Source organism: Lontra canadensis, unplaced genomic scaffold (assembly GCF_010015895.1).
Source record: "Lontra canadensis isolate GAN:19392208 unplaced genomic scaffold, GSC_riverotter_1.0 scaffold25, whole genome shotgun sequence".
Taxonomy (NCBI): domain Eukaryota; kingdom Metazoa; phylum Chordata; class Mammalia; order Carnivora; family Mustelidae; genus Lontra; species Lontra canadensis.
In genome coordinates this window covers 19328278-19354427 of record NW_022631019.1, presented here as the reverse complement: position 1 = coordinate 19354427, position 26150 = coordinate 19328278, and the positions used below count along the sequence as shown (strand labels likewise).

Below are 26150 nucleotides of genomic sequence, written 5' to 3'. Positions count from 1 at the left end.
AGATGGCCTCATCTCAGGCAATTTCAAATCCTCACCCAGCCCTGCTGTCACGCTTCCCAACTGCAGGACAATTAGGCCTTGTTTAGAGGGCCCATTCCCCAAACAAGCTTCAAGCCCCTGTCCATAGCTGTGATCCACTGGGTGTGGGGGTCAGGGGAGGCACCAGAACTCTCCTCTAACACAGAAGGGTGGCCCATTTCCCAGTCACTGAAGAGAACTGGGTGGGAAGGCCAACTACTTGAAGTCAAGCTACAGGTGCTGTAAGACTAAAATCATTTTTGCCTTGGAGACAAGAAAAGCTTTGGGGGAACAAAACCTCCACGGTCAGCACAACCTTCCTGGCCCTTCACCCCTCACCCAGGAGTGATGCTCAGAGTCCCTCCAAGGGGCTGCTCCTGGACCCACTGTTGCAGGACTGATGGCACGGTGCCGAATATGCCTGTGAGACCACAGCAGGACCAGGCCAGGCCCTCCTATGTTATTAGAGACCAGAAAAATGCCAGGCACACCAAAAACAACCTGTTTGAGAAGTTACTCAATGAATAATCTACTCAAAAGCATCCTCTGTAGACCTAATCTCTATCAGTCTTCTCTTTTTCCTTTAACCTTGATCCCCCCACCATAATCCCATACCTGAGCTCTAGACCTCCACATGGAGGAAGGGACTCTTGGGTGCTGACATCAAGGGAATGAACTCTCCTGTCTAAAACTGTCAAGTACAAGCCCGAGTAGGCCCTGGCCACTTGGGTAAGAGCAGCTGATTGAACTGCAGTGCGGGGAAGGAACGTCTGGAAAGGAAGCTGTGGGGAGGTGGGGCTCTGTGTCACTGGAGAAATTTCAATCTAATTACAAAAATACAAGAACCCGCTGTTCTAATCCACCTCAGCAAAATCTCTTGAGGTAGGTCTGCCCCTTTGGGTGGGGGCCGAGGGCGTTTCTGAGGTGAGAAAGGGGAGAAGAAAGACTGTGGGGCTGCCTGCACTCCTGCGGTGGGAGCCCCTGCACACAGCAGCTTGGCCACTGCCGCAGCCATTGATTTTCCAGGGGTCGATATTCTGCTCCCACAGATCTGCTCAGCTAGAGGTTTAATCACATTGAGTGCTTCTGCTCAACATCTCCCCTGCGCTTCCCCCTCCCCAAACCAATAAAACAAACACCAAACACAAGCAGAGTTGGCAATGGGTAGACGTCTCTGGCCACAGCTGGCCTCCAACCTCAGAAAATCCTAAATACCAGCTCCGAGGGAGCCAAAGCTACATGCGCAGTCCACATGAAGCTGCAGGGACAGATCCACAGGTGCCAGAGAACCTTTTAACCCTTGGAACAACACTCCCATACAGATCCTTCTAAGAATTCTGAGATTTTACATTAAAAACTCCCAGTTTCCCAACTCCTGAAAAAAATAGATCCTACAACTCCCCACAGTGTAGCAATCATTGAAACCTTGTTTTCCAATTTTGTCACAGTCCCCACCAGGCCTGTAAAATACCATGTTACCAATCTGACCAACCTTGGACACACACCCTTCCTCTGCAAAGGCTTCTCACTTGGGTAAGGAGAGAATGTCTTATCTAGTCAGAAACAACCTCTTGGCCAAAAACGTACAGTGTTTTAAGGGTCACTAGCTAACAGACTCAAATCTGGGGGAAAAAAAAAAAACAACAACCTTGAAACTGGGTCAGAGCTGGGCCTGAGTTAGAGCAGTCAAGAACAGTGCATATTTATGGAAAGGGGCTGTTCTAATCCCAGCAGGAAACAAGCACTGTAAAGCTCGAGAAAGCAAAGAAGTTAGGAACTCCCTACTTTCCCCAAGTTAAGCATTTCCTGTTAGGAAAGTCAACCACATAGACCTTGTTCCACCAAGATCATCAGCTGAAATCCTAGAACTTGAGCAAGGAAGGCAAGGGGAGGGGTCGAGGAAAGGGAAGAGGAAAGAAACACAGAAAAGAAGGCAGAGTTCTAGATATGAGAAGTGTAAGGGAGAGGGAATGTGTGGCCTTAGGCTTCCACCTCACCTAGCTACCCCTCAGCAACCAGAGAGCAAGCAAGGATGCAACGTGCGTAACTAGCGAAGGCAAGGTTGGCACTGTGCTGAGCACAGCTTAGACCAAGGTCCAGGGAGCTCAACGGCCTCCTGGGTTTGGTATTTAACCCCTAAATATGTATTTGCCAGTGGTCCTCCCTACCACAGCCTACTGGTCTAGATAAAATCCAAAGATTTAGGGGAAGGTATGCAACAAACATATCTGAGAGTAGGGACTAAATAGCATCTTAAACCAGAATAGACAACCATCAACCCCAAAGGCCTTAAAACCAGAAGAACAACTCTGAACATAGGGAAAGACACAGTAAAGTTCTAAAAGCAGATGAGGGGAAAATGACCAAATATTCTTGATAACAGTTCCTCTGAATACTGACTGATTCAGTTTATTTGGAACTTGATTTTTCTCCTACCTTCCCCCGAATGTCAGGAAATTACCTTCACTTATCTCCGTAAACAATATTTAATATTCCTCCCACATCAAAGCTGGCCTTAAAGGGACAGGTTTGCCGAATTTCAGCTTGAGCCTTCAACTCTTAGTTTCCACTTTCAACAAGGCATGGCTTCTTAGCTTCCTTGGGAAAGGTCAAATGGGAAGCAAGCTAGCCACTCGAAGGTGAGCTCCACCCAATGGCAATCAGAGACTATGTCACAATACCAGCCAATTCCGTGCTGACACCAAGTGGGGAAGATGGAAGAGCTTCGGGCTGTGGAAGTGGATGGCGCAAGAGAACAAGCCCAAGTCCCCAAAGACTGACTGCCAAATATCTTAAAAACATGGAAAAAAGACAACAGAACTAGCTCTATGCTTGATTTGTCAGGTATGTTAACAAAGCTCCATACCCCGAGGTCCTCCCCTCTGGACCCAGTTTGGTGGAACAGTTTCTCACTCTGGTGCAGGCAGGCCCTAGTGGTTCTGAAGGACAGCATATGTAGGAGGGCGTGGTTTATTTCTTGTTCAAAAAGCCCAAACACCCCTTTAGCCCTCAGGACAGATGAGACAAGCTTGGCAATCACACATCTGGGAGGCCCCGTTTTTTTATTTTGTTGGGTCTTTTTGGAGAAGGACAATGGCAGAAGCTGGGGTATACACTTCACTGAGGTAATCTCCCAAAGAGCTTGCAGAAGGTTTGAAAGCACCAACAGGGTGCTCCTGGGTGGCTTGGTTGGTTAAGTGTCTGCCTTCAGCTCAGGTCGTGATACCCGGGGTCCTGGGACCGAGCTGCACATCGGACTCCCTGCTCAGCGAGGAGTCTGCTTCTCCCTCCCCTCTTCTCCTGCTCATGCTCGCTCGCTGTCTCTCAAATAAATAAAATCTTAAAAAGAAAAGAAAAAAAAAAAAAAGCACCAATAGGAGAGAAAGGGAAGTGGGGTGGGGGTGGAAGAAAGCCATGATCACCAAGGCAACAGAGTTCATCCATATGCTGACTCAGGAATTGCAGGAAATTCTGGTTTTTGACGTTTCTTCCTTCCAAAGTATTTCCTACATCTTCCTGGAGAGTAGACCTAAATCCAGAAACTATAGTATCACTACCTTTGCCTAAAAATCTCAGCCCCACATCTCTACATACCTCTTCTTCCTCTCCAAAGCGAATATGGCATTCTTCTTTCTCATAAAGGAGCTTTTCCCTGATCCTTTATAGGAGTTGGTCCTAATAGTAAAAGCACTGGACTGGAAGTCCAGAAACGGAATGTTTTCATTTACTCAATGACCTTGGGCAAGTCCTTTACCCTTTCTGGGTCTTAGGTTCCTCATATGTAAGGTTAGGGAGTAAGAGGAAGGGGTGTCATGTTTGTGTTAGTGTAGTGAACTTTCTGTGGACCAGCTCATGCTGTCTCCATTCTACTCATTTTTTTTTTAAAGATTTTATTTATTTATTTGATAGGGAGAGAGATCACAAGTAGGCAGAGAGGCAGGCAGAGAGAGAGGGGGGAAGAAGGCTCCCCCCTGAGCAGAGAGCCCAATGTGGGGGCTCGATCCCAGGACCCTAAGATCATGACCTGGGCTGAAGGCAGAGGCTTTTTTTTTTTTTTTAAGATTTTATTTATTCATTTGACAGAGATCAAAAGTAGGCAGAGAGGCAGGCTGAGAGAGAGAGGGGAAACAGGCTCCATGCTGAGAAGAGAGCACGATGCAGTACTTGATCCCAGGACCCTGGGATCAGATCTGAGCCGAAGGCAGAGGCTTTAACCCACTGAGCCACCCAGGCACTCCCATTCTACTCTTAATTGCAGGGGTTAAAAAGCTAAAAACCATTTTTCCCAAAACCCATTGTGAATGGGTTTAGATGTAATTCAGGTTCTACTAATTAGGAGCAAACTCAAGATTAGATCAAGGTATGGCAGAGACCATATTTCTGTCTCCTTCATTTGTTCCTGCAACAGCATTTTGGCTTCCTCTTCCAGTAAACTGGGTGCTGGTTCTGGTGGCAGCAGCTGCTCCTCCTTGACTCTAGCTTACGCATCCCTGGACAGCAGATGTAGCGCAATTAATATAATATGATAGTGGTTTAAAGGTAGGAGTTTCCCGGGTGGGTGAAATCTAGTTTTAGGTCCTGCTCCTGAAGGACAAGCCTAGAGGACGCTTCCTCAATCTTTCTAGCAATTCTGTAAGCCCAAATCCCTATACTAAATCCCGCTCTATTCAACCTACCTAGGCCTACAGTTCACTGTAGAAACCACTCCATCTGACGAGGGATTATCAGATGATCCCAAAAGAATCGTTATGAAGGAAGAAAGGAGAACAGAGTTATTCACAAGGCATGTTCTCTGCCAAGACGGCATCTTCTCGGAAAAAACGGGCAAGATGGAGTTGTTTTGAACTTTAAAATACATTTGTCCAGAACAAGCTCCTTTACTTCTTCCCTTTTTTACAACCTCCCTGTACTTTCTCCTTCCCACTCTAATGCCAGAGTGGGGGTGGGGGGCTGCTGAACTGCTCACTCGGGACAGAAGGCTGAGTCAGCACATGCTTTCTTTCCATCTCTACACTCTCTGCAAGCTTTTACTCTGCTGAGGGTAACACTACCTGCCCAACCCCGTGTAAGTGTTCTCCGGACTTTAGGGAGGACTGGGCTAGACAGGGTACCAAGTATTTTCCGCAGCGGCGAGAAACTCGTTTATAAGTTCCAGGTGATAAAGCAGCAGTCCTGACAGCCTCAAGCAGCTGGGGAGTGAAGACGGGTTTAACTGCCAAAGATCCCAGCTCGTCTTCTTAGAGCAATTTCTGGTCTAAGCAACGAGCCACCAGCTTCCTGTAGCAGGGCTGGGAACAACCTGAAGAACAAGTTCGAATCCAAGGGGTATGGTTTGCTTGGTGGGAAGGAGGTACTTCCTGCCAGCCCTCAGAAGGGCAAACTCACCCCAGGGGCCATCACACCAGAAGTGAGGCTCTGTTCGTTTTAAGACTGAAGTTGTTCTGAAGAAAACAAAAGGTTCTAGCAAGAGGAATCTGTGTGAGACACACAGGCAGGAAGCAGAGCTGAGCCACCAGTGACTAGAATAGAAACAGGAAATGGGCCCAGGAACAAGCATACAGCAGTGCGGGGCGAGCCGCACAGGCTCCAGCAGGCACCAGGCAGTATCAGGGCCGGGCAGCGTGACTAAGATGGAGAAGCGGATTGGCCAGCCCTGCCCGAGAACCAGCCGGAGAACCAGCGTTTGAGAGAAGGGACGGCTACTTGCACAAAGCACACGCTGCTCTGAGCAGTCTGGGCAGATCTGACAGAGGGGGTGGGGATTTCCTTTCTGAGACTTTTTGAGAGCACCTGGGCTACAATTCAAGGGGATCAAGCACAGATACACAGTCAGATATAAAGAAAACAGGTCACCAACCTCAGAAAGGCCCAGGTTCTCCGAGTACCAAAATTGCCAGTGGCATTTTTGTTATTAGCCCCTTGAAAATAAGCCATCAAAAAAGCCTAAGCAAAAACTGTTGGCCTGTTTCCTTCTACCATGAAATGTGACAAAAGGCAACACAGTGTAAAATTTAAATCCTTCAAGCATTTCAATTTTTTAAGCCTTCAGAGGATTTCTGTCACTTCCCCCAGTAAACCTAAACAAGCAGCAGGCCGCCAAGCTCAGGTGGGCAGCAAGAACCTGGACTGCTCAGCACAGGCTTCCCAAGTAGCTGGCTGCCTGGCCCAGATGTTGGATGTGGACCCAATGCCCACGCAGAGGCGCCCGGATGATGCCAGGCCAACAGGAAGAAACTGGGGGAGTCCCAGAGAAAGTATTTCAGCTGGGTTTTCAAGCCGAAGCAGGAGTTTTGCCAGACATTAACAGAGCGGGAAGGTGGATGGGCAGACATCTTCAGTACAAAGACAATGGCAGGAAGGACTGGGGGCTGTGAGGAGCTTGAGGCACGCCCGAGTGGCTGGAGACGAGGCTGCACAGGTCTGCTGGGAGCTGCAGGTGGCCCCACAAAGGGGTCTGGGCTGTAGGCATGGGGAACCAGGGCCCCCCAAAGCACCACAAAACAAGTGGTGGTGGTCTCCCCCTCCGATGCCCCCCACTCAGAGTATTTAAATGTTATTAAACACAGTCAGTAAAACTCATTGTATTCCAAAGTCCCCAGCTTGATATTGATCTGAAAATTTTACTCTCCGTTCTCAGGGTCTAACTCCTTGCTTCTAAACCATTAGACAAATGAATCACCTGGGGATCTTGTTAACACTGCTGGATTCAATAAAGCTGGGTGGGACATGGGAACCTGTGTTTTTTTTTTAAGATTTTAATTAATTAATTTATTTAATAAATAGAGATAGATAGAGAGAGAGACAGTGAGAGAGGGAACACAAACGGGGAGTGGGAGAGGGAGAAGCAGGCTTCTTGCCAAGCAGTGAGCTTGACGCAGGGCTCGATTCCAGGACTCTCAGATCACAACCTGAGCAAAAGGCAGATGCCCAAGTCTGAGCCACTCAGGTGCCCCAGAACCTGCATTTCTAAGACAATTCCCAGGTGACATCTGTGCTGCTAGATAATGGACCACATTTTTTCAGTAACAAGGCTCTACCTGATTAACATTAGCCTTAATCAGGACACTGTGCTCTAAGAAGAAAGGCACAGAATAGGACTTGCTCCTGTCCAACTCAGGGGGAACCAAACTCTAGTCAGCTTTCCACTTTTTGAGGGGATTCCCTAGTTGGTTAGTTCCTCTAGCAGACCTGCCCTATGGACTTGGACATGTTCCCTCTCCCACCCTTCCCTGTACCACAGCTGCCCTTTTCACAACTCATCTGTGCCTCCCTGACAAGAAGTCCTGAGAAAACAAAAGTGAAATGGAAATCCTTTCAGAACAAGGCTGGTAAATATTAAATGGCAAAGGGGATGAAGCTTTTGGCTAAACTTGAATAGAGGATCAGATTGTCCTTCTTCTGCTGGGTGGGATGCTATGGAAATATTTCATCTGAAATATCAGAAATAGCTGGATTCAAATCCTGATTCTGACCCTTAGTTTCTTCTAATATAAAAAAGGAGTGGTTACTCAGTACATTTGAATTCCGCTCTTCTAGGAGGACTGGTGTTGCCTGTAAGCTCCCTTCCTGGCCTTACTACTGCCCTCTTAAGATTTGGATTCTACAGGAACAACATAGTTCCCTCCCATTTCCTCTTTCCAGATCACTGTAACCCAAGCTCTTTGGGTATGAGAACACCACAGTAGTAAAACATGAGTGCTAATAGCTACAGTTTTATTAAGTGAAATCTAAAGATGGGCTTGGAAATGCAAGTGATTTAAAAGAAAAAAACAAAAAACTACAGATAATTTAATAGAGATTAAAAATCCTAATCCTATTCTCCACCTCATTCCCACACCTTCTCACTAGAAGTAACTTCCACGCCTACCTCACTAGAAGAAACAAGTATGATCCAGCTCTTCAACGGCAGCCTCTCAGACTTTTCCAGTCAAGGGTACAGTGTCCTTTGTGAGCTAACCCAGTGAGTGCCCTTGATTCCTTTCCTTCACAACTCCTAAAAGATAAGTCTGTTTATACCCTCCTAATATTCTGCCAGCATCTTCACCCTTCAATCTATCTGCCTTATACACATGCGGGTCTTCAGATGAAGCAGAGGAATGCGGGCTGATTCAGCTGCCCCTTCCTTTCAATGCCTTTCAAGAATGCTCTTTACCTTTACGCCTTTCCCTTGTTCATTTCCTTTCCTCCAGCCCTCAGACATCAGGTCCTCTCCATACGTAAAAAGGAACCCCATAACGGGCTTCCTGACGAATCCAACTTTATATTCTCTGAACTATAAATGTGATGTGGACCACCCCACCCCTACCCTGGGCTTCCATAAATAGACACAACCCTTCCTGGTCCTCCTCCAAGCTGACCAGCTATCTGCTGGGCGCTCCTACCTGGTGACCACAGACACTGTCCAGGACTCCTACTGGCTCCTCCCTCCATAAGCCAGGGCCTCGGAGGCCTCCTTCATGCCACGGGTTAAGGATGAATCACTCCACAGACTGCTCTATGCTCTCTGACTTGACACAGATTCAGCTCTTATCCAAGGTGCAGTCTCCTGTCTCCAACTAGCAGCTAAGCATTTGTTTTTAAACATTCCACTACATGGAACTTAGCTGTTCCCCAAAATGAGTTTTCCTATTAACCTTTCTATTTCTGTCAATGAGATCTCTTTCTCCCCACCCCCCTTCAAGATCATTACATTTTTCTACCTGCTTTCTCCCAGTTCTACAGAATCCTTCCTGCATAGCTCAGAACCAGGACTAGCTGGCTATGCAAAGAGGACAGAGGGGGCACAACTCCACACCTCTCACCAGAATTATTTCAACAATTTAATTTCTCCCCTTGCTTCCAGACTCTTCCCTTTTCAAACCACATTATCCATGAATGGATTATTTTTTGTAAAATTAATTTTATCGTGTTACTGGACAGCCTATCTGCAGGACTCTAAGATCAAATTCAAATGGCTTACTTGGCCCACCAGGGCCCTAACCCCTGTAATCTAGCTTTCCCTTCTGCTACTCCCTATCTTCTAGAAGCCTGATCCTGACCAGTCCCCCAGTATCATCTATACTATACCTTACCTCCACCTGGCCTCTGCTCAGGCTACACTCTTCCTTCCCAACCACCCAAGTATGTCCTATCTAGGTCATTCTACAACTTCTGCCATGTTTTTCCTCAACTGTTTAGACATAAAGGATCATTGTCTTCCCCAAACTAGGAAAGCACCCATTGTAACATTTAGGCATACATTCTTCTGTTTTACTATATAAACAAAGAAGAATACTTGAGGGCAGCAACGAAGTGATATTCAAATCACAGGCTACCTCAGAAATCATCAAAGTCTAACCCTTGTCTAATGCCTGTCTGCTTTCCACAGAATATCACAGCAAACAGTGTACTAGCTTTCACTGGAGGGATGGGAAACTTTTTTTAAAAAAATATTTTATTTATTTATTTGACAGAGATCACACGTAGGCAGAGAGACAGGCAGAGAGAGAGGAGGAAGCAGGCTCCCTGCGGAGCAGAGAGCCAGATGTGGGGCTCGATCCCAGGACCCTGGGATCATGACCTGAGCCAAAGGCAGAGAGAGGCTTTAACCCACTGAGCCACCCAGGCACCCCCCAACTCCCGTTTTGTTTTGTTTTTTTAAATATCCTTATCCTCCAGATCACAAAAGAACTTGTGTCACACTTGGGCTTAAACCCATAGGCAACAGGTAGCCAGGTTTTTAAAGCAGTAATGTTCACTTGCCAGAATTTTTTTTTAAAGATCTATTTATTTATTTGAGAGTCAGAGAAAGAGAGAGAAAGAGACATAAGCAAACTCCCCACCGAGTGGGGAACCTGACAACGATGCAGGGCTCAATCCCAGATCCCTGAGATCATGACCTGACCCAAAACCAAGAGTCAGACATTTACCCGAATGGGTCACCCAGGTGCCCCCGGATTTTATTTTTTAAGATGAGTACTCTGGTGGTTATGGTGAGGACGGACTTGGAAGGAAAAGGAATAAAACAGCCAGGGGCAAGACACTAGGTGGGAGGTAACAGGGTCCTTTTAAAAAAAAAAAAAAAAAAAAAAAAGGCAATGGGTAGGACCGGGGGAACCAGATTCAAAAACCATTTCTGAGGTAGACTGGGATTTGGTGACCAAATTCTGGAAGGAATCTGGTGAGTGCCACACAGAGAACCCCCAGGGTGGTACTGCAGTCAAAGGCTGCCTTACCCAGGAAGAGACTGCACTGGGGCCATGGCTGTAGGCAGTCTGTTTTGCCCAAGTCTCTTTTCTTTCTACCATTTTCAAGCCACGGCCTTCCCTCCAGATCACCAAGAGTTACACTACAGTGTAAGTCACCACTGTTATTCAGTTACCACTGTGGCTTCCTAGTCTTGTGATTTTTTTCTTCCCTTGTTAAAGGACTACTACTACCTAAACCCACTGTTATTCAAATATGGTTTTTGGAACTTTAGCACCATGTGAGTGCTTGCTAGAAATGCAAATTCTTACTCCCACCTAATGAGCTGGAATCTCTCTGGGTAGAGGTCAGTAATCTGTTAATTAATCTCCAGATGATTCTCACTGCATGTTGAAGTTTGGAGATGCACTGATCTAGTTAGCCTTTCCAGATCTGGGCTTTCAATCCTGTATCTATTTTCCACCACTGAATGGAAATTCTATCCCAAGTACACTTTCAGACTATAATGTAAAATTTACAAATGTGCCCCAGTAAGAAAAAAATTGGGAAGTATTCATTATTCTAGGGAAACCACATACACTTGAGTGAATCATTTAAACAGAACCTTTTAAAGATGCAACTCCAAGTCATTCCCTGAAATGATTATAATCAAAAGTCAGATACTAATTTTCAGATGAGACCCTTAAAGATTTTGCCCCAAACTAATGGAAATTAAAGACTTAATGAAACACCTAGAGGTTTGCTTACCCATCCCTTAGAAAAACCTTCTTCCCGTAAGGTGAAGCAGTAGCTATTTTACAAGATAAATGACAAACCCTAACCTTACTTCTTCCTAAAAACACTGTCAGGAAGCACAAATAAATTAATATGTCCTCTAAAATGGAGTTTAGGCCTTCCCGTAAAGGCTGTGATACTTGCCTTTCCCTCGCAGTGAAAACAACAATCTTACAATATGGTCAAGCTGTCCCCTGTCAGACATAAACTTTCTGATTGAACAATGTAATACATACTGCTCAGGTTCATTCGTTCCCTGAATTGGCGCCTACTTTATGCCAGGCACTATGATAGCCATGAGCAAGACAGAGACCATCAGCCCTCACTGAGCTTGTGTCAAGTAAGTAATTGAAATTACACTTGAGATAAATACTGACAAAAAACACGGGTGTTAAGACCGTCTATTTTAGCAAAGGAACCTGACACAGTTTGGATTAGTGGATCTCTACCAGGGCTACAAATCAGAATCACCAGGGACAGCTGGTCAACTGCTGTCAACCCCAAACAAGTCAGAACTCTGGTTTTTATTTTTTATTTTTATTTTTTTTAAAGATTTTATTTATTTATTCGACAGACAGAGATCACAAGTAGGGAGAGAGAGAGAAGGGGAGGCAGGCTCCCCGCTGAGCAGAGAGCCTGATGCGGGGCTCGATCCCAGGACCCTGGGATCACGACCTGAGCTGAAGGCAGTGGCTTTAACCCACTGAGCCACCCAGGTGCCCCAGAACTCTGGTTTTTAAAGATCATTCACTCCCCAGATAATTTTAACACGTAGCCAAGGTAGAGAACCACTGGTCTGGGGCATCACGTGATAGATGTTAGGGGCACAAAGGCCAGTAAAACAGTGCCTGCTCTTCAAAAGCTTACCATCAAGTGACAGAGACCCAAGTGTCGAAGTATTTGGATGTAAAGCAAAGAAACCTCAGATACAGGATAGTGTTTCTCCTGGTGTAAGGATGGGGACGTGATCCCAGAGGGCCATATAAGGTGCTTTTACCTATGTTAGCAAGGTTTGATTTTCTTTTTTTTTCTTAAGATTTTATTTTTCTTTATTTGACAGAGAGAGACACAGTGAGAGAGGGAACACAAGCTGGGGGAGTGGGAGAGGGAGAAGCAGGCTCCCTGCTGAGCAAGGAGCCCGATGTGGGGCTCAAGCCCAGGACCCTGAGATCATGACCTGAGCTGAAGGCAGACGCTTAACGACTGAGCCACCCAGGCATCCCGCAAGGTTTGATTTCTAGAGGTGGGTCCTCAGGCCCTGAATCATTCTTTATACCTTTTTAAAAAAAAAAAAGATTTTATTTATTTATTTGACAGAGAGATCACAAGCAGACAGAGAAACAGGCAGAGAGAGGGGGGGGGGAAGCAGGTTCCCCGCTGAGGAGAGAGCCCGATGTGGGGCTCGATCCCAGGACGCTGAGATCATGACCCAAGCCGAAGGCAGAGGCTTATTAACCCACTGAGCCACCCAGGTGGCACCCCTCTTTATACCTTTTAATATATCTTAAATACTGCAGTTTTTTTGTTTTTTAAATAAAAACTGACTTTAGTCAGTGAGGGCATCATAGAAGTTATTTAAGCTGAGTTTTGACATTTGATTAGGAAGGAGTTTTCTGAAGAAATAATCTTGAAGATGTAGCCTGAAATATGACTAGAGGAGTTAGGAGGAAATGTGTCTTAGGCAAAGGGAAGGGTCTGTGCAGAGGTCTGGAAGCAGAATAAAGCATGGAGCCTTACAAAAAAAACTGAGACTAAGTCAGTAACAAGGCAAACGGCAAAACAGGATGAAGTACAGGTTCTCAAAGTGCCTTCCCTGGCCTACAGCATCAGCAGCATCAGCGGCATCAAGGAATTTGTTACAAATGCAAAGTCTCAGGCCTCATTCCAGACCTAAATCAGAAGCAGGGGGCAGTCTACATAATATTAAGGATTTTGGATTTTATTCTAAGATTAATGAAAAACAATTGAGAGATTTTAAACAGAGGGACAACATAATCAGGGTAATAGCAGCTAAATGGTTTGGCATTAACAGCAGAGCAAAAACTCCTCAAAATCTAATTTTTGTAATAATCAGGATCAGAAGCCATAATGAGTCTTTATACATCAAGGGTCACAATCACAAAGCCTTTAGGGCTATGTGGTAAGGTGAATGAGCAAAGAGGAGGACGTGGAGAACTGGAGAGGCTGCCCTCCAGTCAGCCCAGCTTCCGTTCCGGAGCCAAACACGGAGCCAAACACCAAGAGGCGCCTCACAAACACCCGCTGAGAGAAGCAGCACAGTGGCAAACCTTGGGATCCCTTGACACAACTGCTTCAGGAAAGAGTGGGCCCCTTCTAGGGAATCCCGACTTCTCCTTTCTTCAAATGTGACCGTTTCCCAGCCTGGCTAGGCAAATCTGGCATCAAACCAAAATTTCAAAGAAAAACCACCTTTTGTTTCTTAGTCCAAATAGCAGAGGGATAAAAAGCAATTCAACAAACAAGATGCCAATAACCCAGCCAACTCACCTCCCACATAGAGCTTCTACCACAGAGCAAATGACCCATTTGGATGAATCTATAGGAGAAGCCTGAGCTTGGGAAGGCTTCTTGTGATAGGCTGCCCAGGAACAATCCTCCCCTGGGCCCGCGAAGCTGCCAGTGCCCTCACTTCGGCAGGTCATATCAGAAGCTCTGGATGTGACGGTACAAGGCTCTCAAACCTGTTTGTACGCTAGGCTTCTCAGGACTGAAAAACGACACAGTTCCGCTGGAAGATTACCAGGAGCAAGCAGAAACTTTCTGACGGGGAGCTACTTAAAGCACTGGCAAAAATCCACTGATTCGGTTTCTTGCCACAGTAGCACCTCACTCAGATTCAGTCAGCTACAGACCACAGATGAGGAGGGAGTAGGTACACACTTCTGACTGAATCAGGTTAAAAAACACATTTCAGTGAGGTTTGGGATACAGAAAAGGACTGCAACAGTCCTTAATGAAAAGGGAACAAAGAGGGATTGCCTTATCCAGACACATCCTCACCCAATTCCTCAACTGAGAAAGTCCGCAGTCTCAGGGGGTCCACGTGACAGTGGCTACGCCCATGGCCTGGGATGCCTGCACAATGGGTACCAAGGGAATCCGGAGACCTTGCCCCACGCAGGTTATGGCTCACAGATCTTCAGGGGAAGCCAGGGGAGGCTTCGTGATGAAGAGAGTTCTTGCCTCCTACTTATTCCTTAAAGATCCAGAGACCATTTTCTCCCAAGTCAGAATAACTGAAGAGATAGGCTTCAAATCAGAGTAGAATCAAAATTTCTAAAGACGTTTTTTTATCTAGACACGTGTGGCTGAATTACTATTTACTAACCGAAGCAGGATTTGTAACAGAGGGTTTGTCTACCAATGGTCTTACTAGATTTTAGAGCAGCCCATTTTATTCCCGTGCCCAGCAGATTAATTTTCAGAACCTGTGTGACTGGCCCGCACATAGTACCAGAGCTAAGACGAGGGGTAAGTGATCCCAGAACCAGTCTACTTTTAACTAGTTGGTGCAGTCTCTCAGGTATCAAGTAGAGTCCCTATGTCCTCTGAGATGATAATGAGAATCTCTGACATTTAGGGAGTGCCCACAATGCATGAGCACTCTACTTTAACCTATCTCATGTTAGTAACCACTCCATGACAGGATCATTTTACAGACGCAAAAATGAAGGCAGGAGAAGGTTAAGTGACTTGCCCAAGGGTACAGAGTTAGTGGCTGAGTCAAAATGCAGACCCAGGAGCTCTGGCTCTAGAGCCCAAGCTCTTCATCAGCAGACTATACTGCCTTTTTCAGGATACAATCAGTTCATCCATAAACAGCAATCAAGCATCTGGGCACCAAGCACTCTACTAGACAAAAGCACCTATTCACACAAAACAACCAGAAAAACTGCTTTTACTCAGCCCATGCTCAAAGGGACCATCCAAGCTGAATGCATCCCAACTCGTACTTCCTAGCTAAATACTAAGACAAAAACCTAAAAATTAAACCCTCAAAAATAAGGTCAAAACAACCCTGAAACCTCTCTCAACTTTGACAGAGAGTGAACAGTGCTTCCAATATCTTCATCATCTCTGTCCCTTACCTGGTTCATGCCTCAGGGCCCAAGATTTAAAAAAAATAAAATAAAACACAAAACCAGAAAACTCTAAACAGAGATCACCAAACCTATTCCCCAGGCAGCCAGCCAAAACAGATATTCCACAAGATCAGTCCATAAATTCCTACTTGAAATTTTCAACCTGAATTCAAGGAATAGCTAATTGTTTATTTAGGTCATACCACCAAAACATCCAACCAGAAACCAGTTTTCTTTGCTTTCCTCTCTGCCCCATCATCTGTTAGAGGTTGGCAAGAATACTCACAGGCAAGCTTGAGGGTCTTGACTGAAGACTCAGGTTCATATCTTCTTGCCCTCCCTTACTGGAGGGGGCTGAGGATGCCTGAGACCCAAATGAATCTTGAGATAACTCCTAAAATAAGAAAAACAAAATGCTGTGAAGGCCTGGTATTGGTAAACCAGGCAAGCTTGCTTCACGGAGAAAGGGCTACGGAAGTGTCTCACAGAGGGCAGGTGGGACCAAGAAACTGCCCAACTACCCACGATATTATCTGAAGGCAGAAAAATACAAGGTGTGGCTCTTAAGACAGGAAGGTTAACGAGCACCAGGTGACGTATGGAAGGGTTCAATCAGTACACTGTACACTTGAAACTAGTATGACACTGTATGTTAACTAACTGGAATTAAAATAAAAACTTAAAGTTGGTTTAATTAGAAGGGAAAAAAAGAACGTCAACAGTGCATTTAAGACTCTGAACAGCACTGCTGACCATTTATCGGCACAGACAGCTATTCCTGGGGGTTAAACGCTGAAGTACAGCTAACTACAAGGAATGAAACCAATTAATTAAAAAAAAAAACTCACGCTAGAACCTCTACAATAAAATGAGTACTGCTTCCTTCAAAATGAAACTGTCTTAGGATGAGATATTTATTCCAATACTGCCATCAATGCACAGAATCTTTAGTGGACCTGTCGTCTGGTCATATCTCCTCTTTTTTGCTCTTAAAAGAATAAAGCCCAAATTGTTATTTTTAGGCTTTATCACCTACCTTGCTCACAGACATGGCTACAAAGGAATTTTAGCTATTTCCTAAAATCAAATCCACCTTCAACAAATCAAACTTGCCACCACTGAGACTGTTCTAAAGAATGTTCTAAGAATGTGATGTCAGCTCCGATGGCAATTTCACATGAAGGGGTCCAAACTATTCTGAGCAATGGCAGAATGTAACGGCAGCTGGAATGAACGTACAGTACAGCCTCCCAAAGTTAACTTTTCAAAAAGAACTAAACTCACTTGGATGCTCAGTTCTGAATGCTAGTTTATAAAAAACAAAAACAAAAACAAAACCAGTCCCATTATCTTTAATTTCTTATCGGTCTATGCAACTTCCCATTGCCCTATTTCTTCATCAGTAAGAAGAGCCACAGGTTTTTATGCAGTTAAGAAGGTTATGCCTTTATTAGTTCAATCAATCCAGTTAACATGTTTACCCAGAGTTTAATTGGTTTTTAAGTGCACATGAGAGAATAATTTGTATGGCAAAGTTCTCCTGACACCAAGCCCCAAGCTGTCTGTGGTCACATGCAGGCAAGGGCGAGAGGCAGGGGCACCTTACCTGTGGTGGAGGGAAGCGCTGCTGGGAATAGGCAGTTTGCTGCGACTGCTGAGACTGGGGCTGAGGGTATGCAGCCTGCTGGGAGAGCGTCGAGGAGGCTGGCTGCTGAGGTTGCTGCTGCTGGTAGGGAGACTGTGCCTGCGGCTGTGAGTAAGGGGGCTGGCTCTGGGGGTGCTGCTGGGTGGTGGACTGCTGGGAGGGGTATGGAGTCGGGGACTGCTGATGTGGAGGCTGGGATGGCTGCTGGGAGTAGGGAGGCTGAGAAGCCTGGAGCTGTGGTGGCTGAGACTGCGGCTGCTGCTGATAGGAAGGCTGGGCATGAGGGTTCTGGGACGGTGGCTGCTGGGAGTAGGGTGGCTGCTGCTGCTGGGGGTGAGGACTTTGCTGGTTGTAATATGGAGTCTGGCCCTGCTGACCATACCCACTGGGGCCTTGTTGTCCATAAGGAGGAATCTGTAGGAAAGGAAAGGATACTTTTAGCACAGACTCTTCTGGATGAAGATATTCTATCCGACTACAGCCTGAGGATGGGTATAGGAAGCAGGCAATGGCCCAGCCTCCCACTTAGAAGGCCCATGGTTTTTCCTACCATCCCTCTCTAAACTGAGCCAGAAGGACAGCCCAGCTGGGTTACTAGTTGGTTTGTTTACAAGTGGACTGCATTTGTCTACGGAAAATTGACACTAATATCTGGGCAACTTTTAAGAGTTCGAGCGCAGCCGTTTTCACCAGTGAACCTCTTCTTTATCACAGCCTAAACTGTTTTCTAAGTGCTAGGAATCTGTATCCTCGCCACAACGAATGGTCAGCAGTAGCCTGGCTCAGCCGACTAAAAACGTCGGGTTTAATAGCCCAGACAGTGTGCAAATCATTAAGCTACTCTGGTTCTCTTTTTCACTCAGTCTTCATTCAAAAAATATCTAAGAGCCTACTTGCTTGATTGTACCAGGCTCAATTTTAGGCACTGGGGGTATATCTGGTAAGAAGAAAAAAAAAAAAAAAAAAAAAACCAACCCCGTAATACCCATCCATCTCTCCTCCATCTGCTCACCAGAAAAACAAAAACAACAAACAAGCCCCCAAAACAAACAAACAAACCCCAGAGTGACATTATCCTATTTTCCATATTTAAAGAGCTACTTTGCTTTGAAGTCTTAGAAGTTAGGTTTTTATATTCTGTCCATCACCATTTTCAGTATGAGTATTACTCAAATATAAATGATAGGAAATGCTGTCAAAACAAAAAATGACAATAGATAATGATGCAGATGGCCAGACAAGAGGAGACGAGGGAAATCGTAACATTTTTAACAGCACTGTTAGCATTGCTACCGTTCAATCTTCCCTTTTTCTTCTATTCCCAGTCCCTCCTAATCTTTCATTTTGAATGAGACAGCTATATGTCGAAGGCCTTTGGAAACACGAAGGGCCTTTTCCATTCCCAGGGCACAAGGCATGAGAGGATTTTCCTGATTACAGTGGATAGGTGCCCAGCCCCTGCCTTTTTTCCCCCACATCCTTTGGAGATCACTATTCAGTGGGTACAAGCAGGCCAGCCAGGTCAAAGGACACAGATGACACAGGTAACCGCCTATGGCCGGGGAACAGTTTTTCTTTGAGCACACGTGGGATGATGCCCACAACCTTGGCCTTGTAAGCAGCATACTGCAGACAACTGAGCCCACTGGCCTATGCTCCTGTTGAGAGGTTTAGATGCCAAAGACTCATTCTGAGTCTACAGCTCAAGACCAGATCATGGACAGCAACAAGGGTTAAGGTAATTGGAGTCACCATCTACCTGCTGTGCATAAGAGAGGCCGCCCATGGCACTCTGCGCCCGGCCCTGCATGGCCATCGGGTACCGCTGCGGGGTCTGGGACCCATATGGCTGCCCTGGGTACCCATGTCCTTGCTGCGGTCCTGATGAAGGTCCCTGTTGTTGCGAGTATGGGTTAGTCCCGCCATATGGCTGAGGTCTCATCTTGCCCATCTGATCCATTGGACTGGATGGCTACAAAATAAAAAGCATTTCATTAACCTGAAGCTTTGATAGCCTCTGGCCAATATGATCATAAACACAAGCGTACAGGTCTGTATGCCACATAGGAAAACAGTTACTGTGAAAAAGTAGTGGTACAGACCCAGTAATCCTCGGGCAAGTCATTTAACCTTCCTCATAACCTTGGTTTTACCCTATGTGAAATGAAAATACCACTATGAAAGCTATGTACTACTTTGTGAGTGTAGCACTACTTGAGATCCAAGGAACAGGCCAGGTGTGAACCAATGAACATATGCACCCTCTGGTGCAGAAAATCAGAACAAAGACCCTTCAGTTGCGAGAGGACAGTGCTGCTATGCTCTGCCATCATCTTGTTCAACACCATCAAAACTAACGCTTCAATACTGTGGTTGGGGATTCAAATACTTAAGTATCTAGATGCTTCCATTCTTTAAACGGTGGAATCTTTCTTCTTGCATGTCTGTAGCTTGTTTACACTATGGCACAAGCAATTACGTTTATGCTTTCTTCTCAATGGCTAACATGGCTAAGTTACAGCTGTTGACTCTGAATTTAGAGCCTTGGCCATCTCAACTGAAAAGTTCATCTCCTTTAATATTCAAAGGTTTTAATGTGTAAGGATAGAATTTTTATCTCCTTAAAGGACAAGATATACAAGTACACCAATAATGGAAGCTTAAAGTATAATTCACAAGTATTTGGCTACTAACATGGCATGGCTTTCTTTCAGCTCTATGTGGGACAACAGGTTCAATCAGCTCATTCACTTTCTGACATAACTCTATCCTACTGGAGCTATGTATAGGACAGAGTCCAGCATGTTTTCCAGCCAGTGATGCCTACCTATACTGATGGGCGGGGTGTGTCGTTAAAGACCTTAAATAGATACACCAGAGTTGAAGAGTAGGCCTGGACTTGACACGAAACTTGAAAACTGAATCTTAAATTGGGAATGGGGAATAGATATTAACACTCTGGGCCTGTATAACATTAGCTCTCAAATTAAGGATTCAGTGGTTCTCAAACTTTAGAATGCATCAAAATCACCTGGAGGGCTTTTTAAAAACACAGACTGATGAGACCCACCCCCAGAGTGTCTTACTCTACAGGTTCAGGGTCAGGCCTAAGCTATGCACTTGTACTAGTTCCCCACTGATGTTGATGCTGCTGGTTCAGGGGCCACACTTTAAGAACCACTGGTCTAGATTATACCTAGGGTCCTTCCTCTTCTGCTTTTCTATAATTAATGTTCTATAATTTAAGGTGGATAAGACCTTAAAAAACAACAAAAGCCCTCTAAGATAAGGGGAGGGAGGCACACTCTGATAACTGGTTCTCTGTACATGTCTTTTTTGGGGGACAGAGTACTAAGTCAGTGTTTTATAATAGAGGGAAAGTCAAGCTGTTATACGGAAAATGGTTAGACAAAGAGCCACAGAAACTGTCCTTCTAAACACCAAAAGAAAAAAAAGCAGAGGCAAAATTCTTAGGCTGCAGCAAAATCTCAGCTAAAAAGGTAACAGTGAGGATGGAAATACCCTTCAAGTTTCTAGACTACAGTGAACCACAGTAAAACCGTATCCCAAATCACTACTACATGTCAATATTATTAAAGTGCTGTTTCCAACAATCATACCTACCAAATTTTTCCCCAAGTCCTGCCTCTGTAATAAGAAGCTCCAATAAAATCTCAGTCATTAATTTTGGAGCTACAGGGATTCTTTTGGCACTGTTTAGGAAATTCAAATTTAGCAACTGGACTAGTAAGTAATAAATAGCATGGGGTCTTCCCCAGATACACCTGGCTATGAAGCCAAAACATCATGAGTCCCTCCTGCAAAAAGCTCAGGGGCTTACAAGGCCACATGATGCCACACATAGTGACCAGATTCTCAGCTCACCCCCAACTGCAGCTGCTGTCCATGTGGCCCCCAGGTAAGGAGACTACACTTGCTCAACTGAAAGACCAGCCCACTCTAGGTATCTCTGTCAGACCAGGTCTCCCCACAACACAAGTGGGGCGGTCATTACCATGGTTACTGTGGAGCTTCTAGAGCAGTAGTTGTCAACCAGGGCTACAGATCAGAATTTTCTGCGAGGCTACATGAATGCTTGTGTCTCTCCCCAACTCCCTCCACTCCTTAGGATCCTTGGATGATTCTAATGTACACTACTAAGTGAGATCTGGAGACACACTGTCCAATAAAATTTTCTGTGACATGTGACTTAGGTACTTGAAATATGGCTGTGTGATTGAGGAACGGAATTTTTTTTTTTTTAAAGGTTTTCTTACTCATTTGAGAGTGAGAGAGCGCCAGCTAGAGCAAAAGCGGGAGGGGAGGGGGGGATGCAGAGGGAGAGGGAGAAGCAATGTGGGCTCCATCCCAGCCCAGGATTAAGACCTAAGTCTAAGGCAGACACTTAATTGACTGAGCCACCCAGACGCCTGCAACTGAATTATTTTTATTTACTTTTATTTAAATTCAAATAACCACCTGTAGCGAGTGACTATCATACTGGACTGACAGTTCTAGAGCAATGCTCACAAATCATTTTCTTCTTTCCCTGTTCACCAAGGGCTCCAAAATTCCTGTCTACATCCTGTACAGTACTGCACAGAAAGAACAAAGAATGTGTAAATCTATAGACTTGGGTTCAAATCCAACTCTATCACTGTCTAATCTTGAGCATAAGTCCACCTAAACAGTGAAAAATTTTCACCTAAAATGCACATAACTTGGAGCACCAGAGTGGTTAAGCATCTGACTCTTGGTTTCATCGGGTCATGATCTCAGGGTTGTGAGATCCAGCCCTGCCTTGGCCTCTCCCAATCTCTCTCCCCTGCCCCTCCCCCCAAATCAATCAATCTCTCAATAAATAAATCTTAAAAAAAAAAATAAAATGCACATAACACACTACACACAGTACCATTTAAATGCCTAATAAATAGTAGCTATTATCAATAACGATTAGCAGTGCTTCTGCCTGGCTCTGAAGTCCACAGTGTGCTGCAGTTCTTTTTTTTTTTTTTTTTTAAAGATTTTATTTATTTATTTGACAGACAGAGATCACAAGTAGGCAGAGAGGCAGGCAGAGAGAGAGAGAGGAGGAAGCAGGCTTCCCGCAGAGCAGAGAGCCTGATGTGGGGCTCGATCCCAGGACACTGGGATCATGACCCGAGCTGAAGGCAGAGGCTTGAACCCACTGAGCCACCCAGGCGCTCCTGTGCTGCAGTTCTATACTCTTCAGACTCAACCCACACAGGGGCATGCCCAGCTCCACACAGTGGTATCCTGCCCTGCCCGTCTGTCCACAATGGCTTCCACTAGCAGAAACCCAACCCTTCAACATAAAGGCACTTCCCATTCTTCAGCACACTCTGATCTCTTAGATCTCTAAACTTCCTATAATGAATTCAGAATCCTAAGATTTGACACTTAGTTGTCTAGTTGACTGCATCCGTCAAGACTATGTTCTGGGGGGCACCTGGGTGGCTCAGTGGGTTAAGCCTCTGCCTTCCGCTCGGGTCATGACCTTAGGGTCCTGGGATCAAGCCCCGCAGCGGGCTCTCTGCTCAGCAGGGAGCCTGCTCCCCTCTCCGCTCCTCCCCGCACCTCCCTGCACCTGCCTTTCTGCCTGCTTGTGATCTGTCAAATAAATAAATAAAATCTTGGGGGTGGGGGGAGGACTGTTCTAGGAAGCCAGAGATCACCTTCAAAGTCCTTCCCCTCCACTCCCTGCTACAGAAAGCAGGTGCAGAGCTAGGGCCCAGTAACTTCAATGTGCCAGGCTGCCCTACTGTAAGAAGTAGGTAGGGGATACTATAGGGAGAAAGCCCAGATCAAACCATCTAGCCATAGGCCAGGGGCACACCCTAAACCAGGTTATGACTTTGAGGGAAGAGAAAAAAAAAAGTGGGGATTAAACCGAAAGAAAAAAGAAGGCAGGGTAGAACAAACAGCCAGGGGAGAAGCAGCACTTTTGAGAAGAATCTTATGTGCCATGCTGTACCAGAGAGGTCCTCAAACTACAAATGCATCCCCAAACACAGCTTAGAAACAAAAGGCTAAAAGCAAGTTATCTCTTTCTCCCTTGTATCTAGAGACCTGTACTCCCAGTGGAGGACAGTTACTTAGAGGGGCCTAATTAATAAAGGTTTCAAGGATTCCTCCATCAACTTTAGGAAATCTTTGCAGACCAAAAATAAATGCAAGTCAAAGAAATCCTTATTCTAAAAATAAAATTTAGACATTGCCCCTCCTGGACATCAGATTTCTGACCCCCTCCCTTCACCAAAGGTTTATAGTCAACAGAATATGCAGCTTTGCAAATTAAAACATATTCAGTTCAAACAATCCGATAACTCTGGTCTCATGTCAAAGCTAAACATCCGCTCATATCAGAAGGGGAGGTAAGTAGAGACCTAACTCACATTTCTGACATTTCAAACCATTGTGAAAGATTTGCGATTTGCAGTTATAGATGAAATGACATCTTACAATCTCTCATAACAGAGAAGGGGCCTTAAATCACCACTAATCAGCTTTATTGGAAAATAGCAATTTCCAGCCAGAAAAATCCCTACTACATGCAAGACAGAAAAGCCAGTAGCAGCAGTCTGCAGGCATCAAGGAAGAGGCAGGGAATGGGGAAACACCAAACTCTGGCTGCAAAGAGCCAGAGATTCCACTCTGGGAATGATGGAGAGGAAATCCTTTCAATGGGAAACCACAGGAGTAGATTACTGTGATTATACTTAGAAAGCAAAGGCTCTGCCACAAAGACACATAAATGAGAAGAAAATGATGCCCCCTTGATCAGGGAAGTCGGGCCCCTTGCTATATACTCTCCTGTATTCATAAAAAAATAAAAATAAAAAAGGGGGAAAGAGCCATAAGGAAAAAAATCCATCTCCATCCACAGCTTATCTCTTTCCAGATCACTGGCCGTGTTCCAGACCGCCTGCCAAATACAATGCATCAAAAGAAGCAGTTGAGGGGCATCAAGGGCAAAGATGCCTAGTAGGCTGGACCCTCTGAATATAGTCAGAACAGTCTGTAGACTAACCATTCACACAGAGTCCCCCTAATCCAGGCAAAAGTAATTACATGCCCCTCCAGACCAGTGGGCTAATGGAATCCCTGACAACTTCTTATTGCACCAAGAAAAGCTGTAACAACCCTCAGGGATGCTGAGATATAACAACCTGGACTTCAAAATTCTCCAACTCCTGACCATGACTGATTGTGAAGAGAGCAGGGAAGATCTCCCCCAAGGCCCCCTCCTTCAAACTTCCAAGCAGAAAGATACTATTCACCAAAATGTATCACACCATGTTCCTGTGGCACCAAAGAAAGATCAACTTAATTTTCTTGAAATAAAAGTCCGAAAGCTCCAGGCTTCAGTTTCAATCCGAAGATAAAGAAAGGATGTGACCAGGCAGCAGGCAAACCTAAGGAGCCAGACTTGGTACCCAAAGATTAGCAAGAACAGGAGTAGAGAGGGATGGGCCGGGGCTGCGGAAAAGCTGTCCATCAGAATGCAGAAGTCTTGACTACCACTTGTTCTGTCATCCTAAATGCCAAATAGCTGGGGCCAGTATAAACTTCGTGCCATAACCTGGAATTTGGACATCTAAATATTATTCCTTACTCCTTGTGCTTTCAATTCATTCCTGGCCAGATTTGTTGTATGACTTTTAATAATAACAATAAAAAAAAGCATCCCTGGCTCTTTAACCGAAAGAACCCCCTAATTGATTCCCACAGTAATTAACCTGCATTTTACCTCAGAGAGCGGTAGTTAAGGAAGTCGGCACTGCTATTTATAACTCATCTCAAATTGAGGGCAGACTGCCTAAAATCTAACACATCCCAGCTGTACTCCTGTTTGAACTGGGGCCAAGGGAATTTTTTAAAGCAATCTTGGCACCGAATGAATGACACCAACAGTATGAGAGCGCGAGCGGTTGTGTTGTGGTGACGTAGCACTGGAGGTGGAATGGGAGGGGGCCAGTGTACTGTGATCCCTCCCGTGCATGCCTGCTGCTCGCCGAGTCCCAGTACAGTAAGCTGGGAACCGCCCACTGAGAGCCAAACACAGGAAAAGGCTTTTCCTGTGGAACGCCTTGAAGTGAGAAACACATGGCTAATCTGCATAAACGCGAAGCCACACCGCCCCTGCCAGGAAGGTTAGTGCTCGTAATCTCTGGCCATGAAGCTGGCTGCCTGGGAGGACTTGGACTGGCGCCTGATAACCCAGAAAGAGCCGAGAGAACAGATGGGTAAGGACCCCGGCAGAAAACAGCCCCAGGTCACGTGACTCGCCACATGGCCCCGCCAGCACAAACTATTGTCTGGCTGCGGAGCTCCCATACAAAGGCACCCGGCCTCGGCTTCCTGTGATCACAGGGACGGGCGGCAGCTGTTGATCCAGTTCCCGTTCGGGACCCTCCCCTGTTGAGGGGCATTCCAGGCAGGGACAAATATAAAAGGTAAGGCCTCTCCCAATCAACGCTTTCAGCTTCCCCCAAGCTCCACGTGGCTCCACTGGGATCCCAGGATGGACAGAATAGACTCCCCTAAAAAGAATCACCCTTTATACCCTGGTACACAGCAGCTAACCAGAATAAATCATTCTCATTGTGCCCTCTTCCCCGGCCACACAGACATCTGTATCCAAAGCCTCCTCATTCTCTTCTTACTCTTCCAGTATTTCACGGCTTTGAAAATTGGTCAAGGACCCCTACCCGAACTGAAGAGAAACTGCCCAGAAACCTTGTTTAGTTCCACCCCCAGACTCTGCCTCTTAAAATAAAGAGACTCCTTTCATTCTGTTTTGGATTCTAAACAGTCAGGTTTCTATACTGTTTATGACCTAGGACAACAATAAGACATTCCTTAACCTCCTATCTGGTCTCACCAGAGGCATTATTTAAGATTTTCTGAAGCTAAACTGATGATAGGAAAAGAAAAATACCTCTTCAGACATACCAACACTTGACCTAGGAAATTAAATCCACCAAGCCCAAGATTCTTATCCTTCTTAACCTAAGAATCGCACCCCAAATTTTCTACAAGAGATGGAAAACATTCTAGTGCTAGTTCATCCAAGTACTAAATGAACTGGTCCATCTGCCTATGGCGAGACAAATATTAACAACAACTACCTCTCCAAAGAGAGTCTTTTTTTAAAGATTTTATTTATTTATTTGACACAGAGTGACCCAGGTGCCCCCTCCAAAGAGATTTAAAAGAAAAAAAAAAAAACAACTTTCAAAATTCTGTTAAGTGTCCAAATAGAATACAAATTCAGAAATCCAAACTCAGGACACCTGGATGGCTCAGTTGTTAAGCGTCTGCCTTCAGCTCAGGTCATGATCCTGGGGTCCTGGTATAGAGCCCCGCATTGGGCTCCCTGCTCAGTGGAGAGCCTGCTTCTC

General features: G+C 45.4%; 1 protein-coding gene across 6 annotated transcripts in view; it reads right to left on the bottom strand.

The window, feature by feature from the left end:
- ARID1A (AT-rich interaction domain 1A) overlaps positions 1-26150 on the bottom strand; it is a 69286-nt gene that overhangs the window by 25008 nt on the left and 18128 nt on the right. For all 6 annotated transcript variants that reach the window (XM_032863851.1, XM_032863845.1, XM_032863846.1 and 3 more), the window contains exons 2-4: positions 18485-18697; positions 16687-17139; positions 15367-15474 (exon numbers count right to left, since the gene is read on the bottom strand). In XM_032863851.1, the coding sequence (XP_032719742.1) occupies positions 15367-15474; positions 16687-17139; positions 18485-18685 (762 nt within the window). In that variant the 5' untranslated portion in view covers positions 18686-18697. The remainder of the gene's footprint in view (positions 1-15366; positions 15475-16686; positions 17140-18484; positions 18698-26150) is intronic.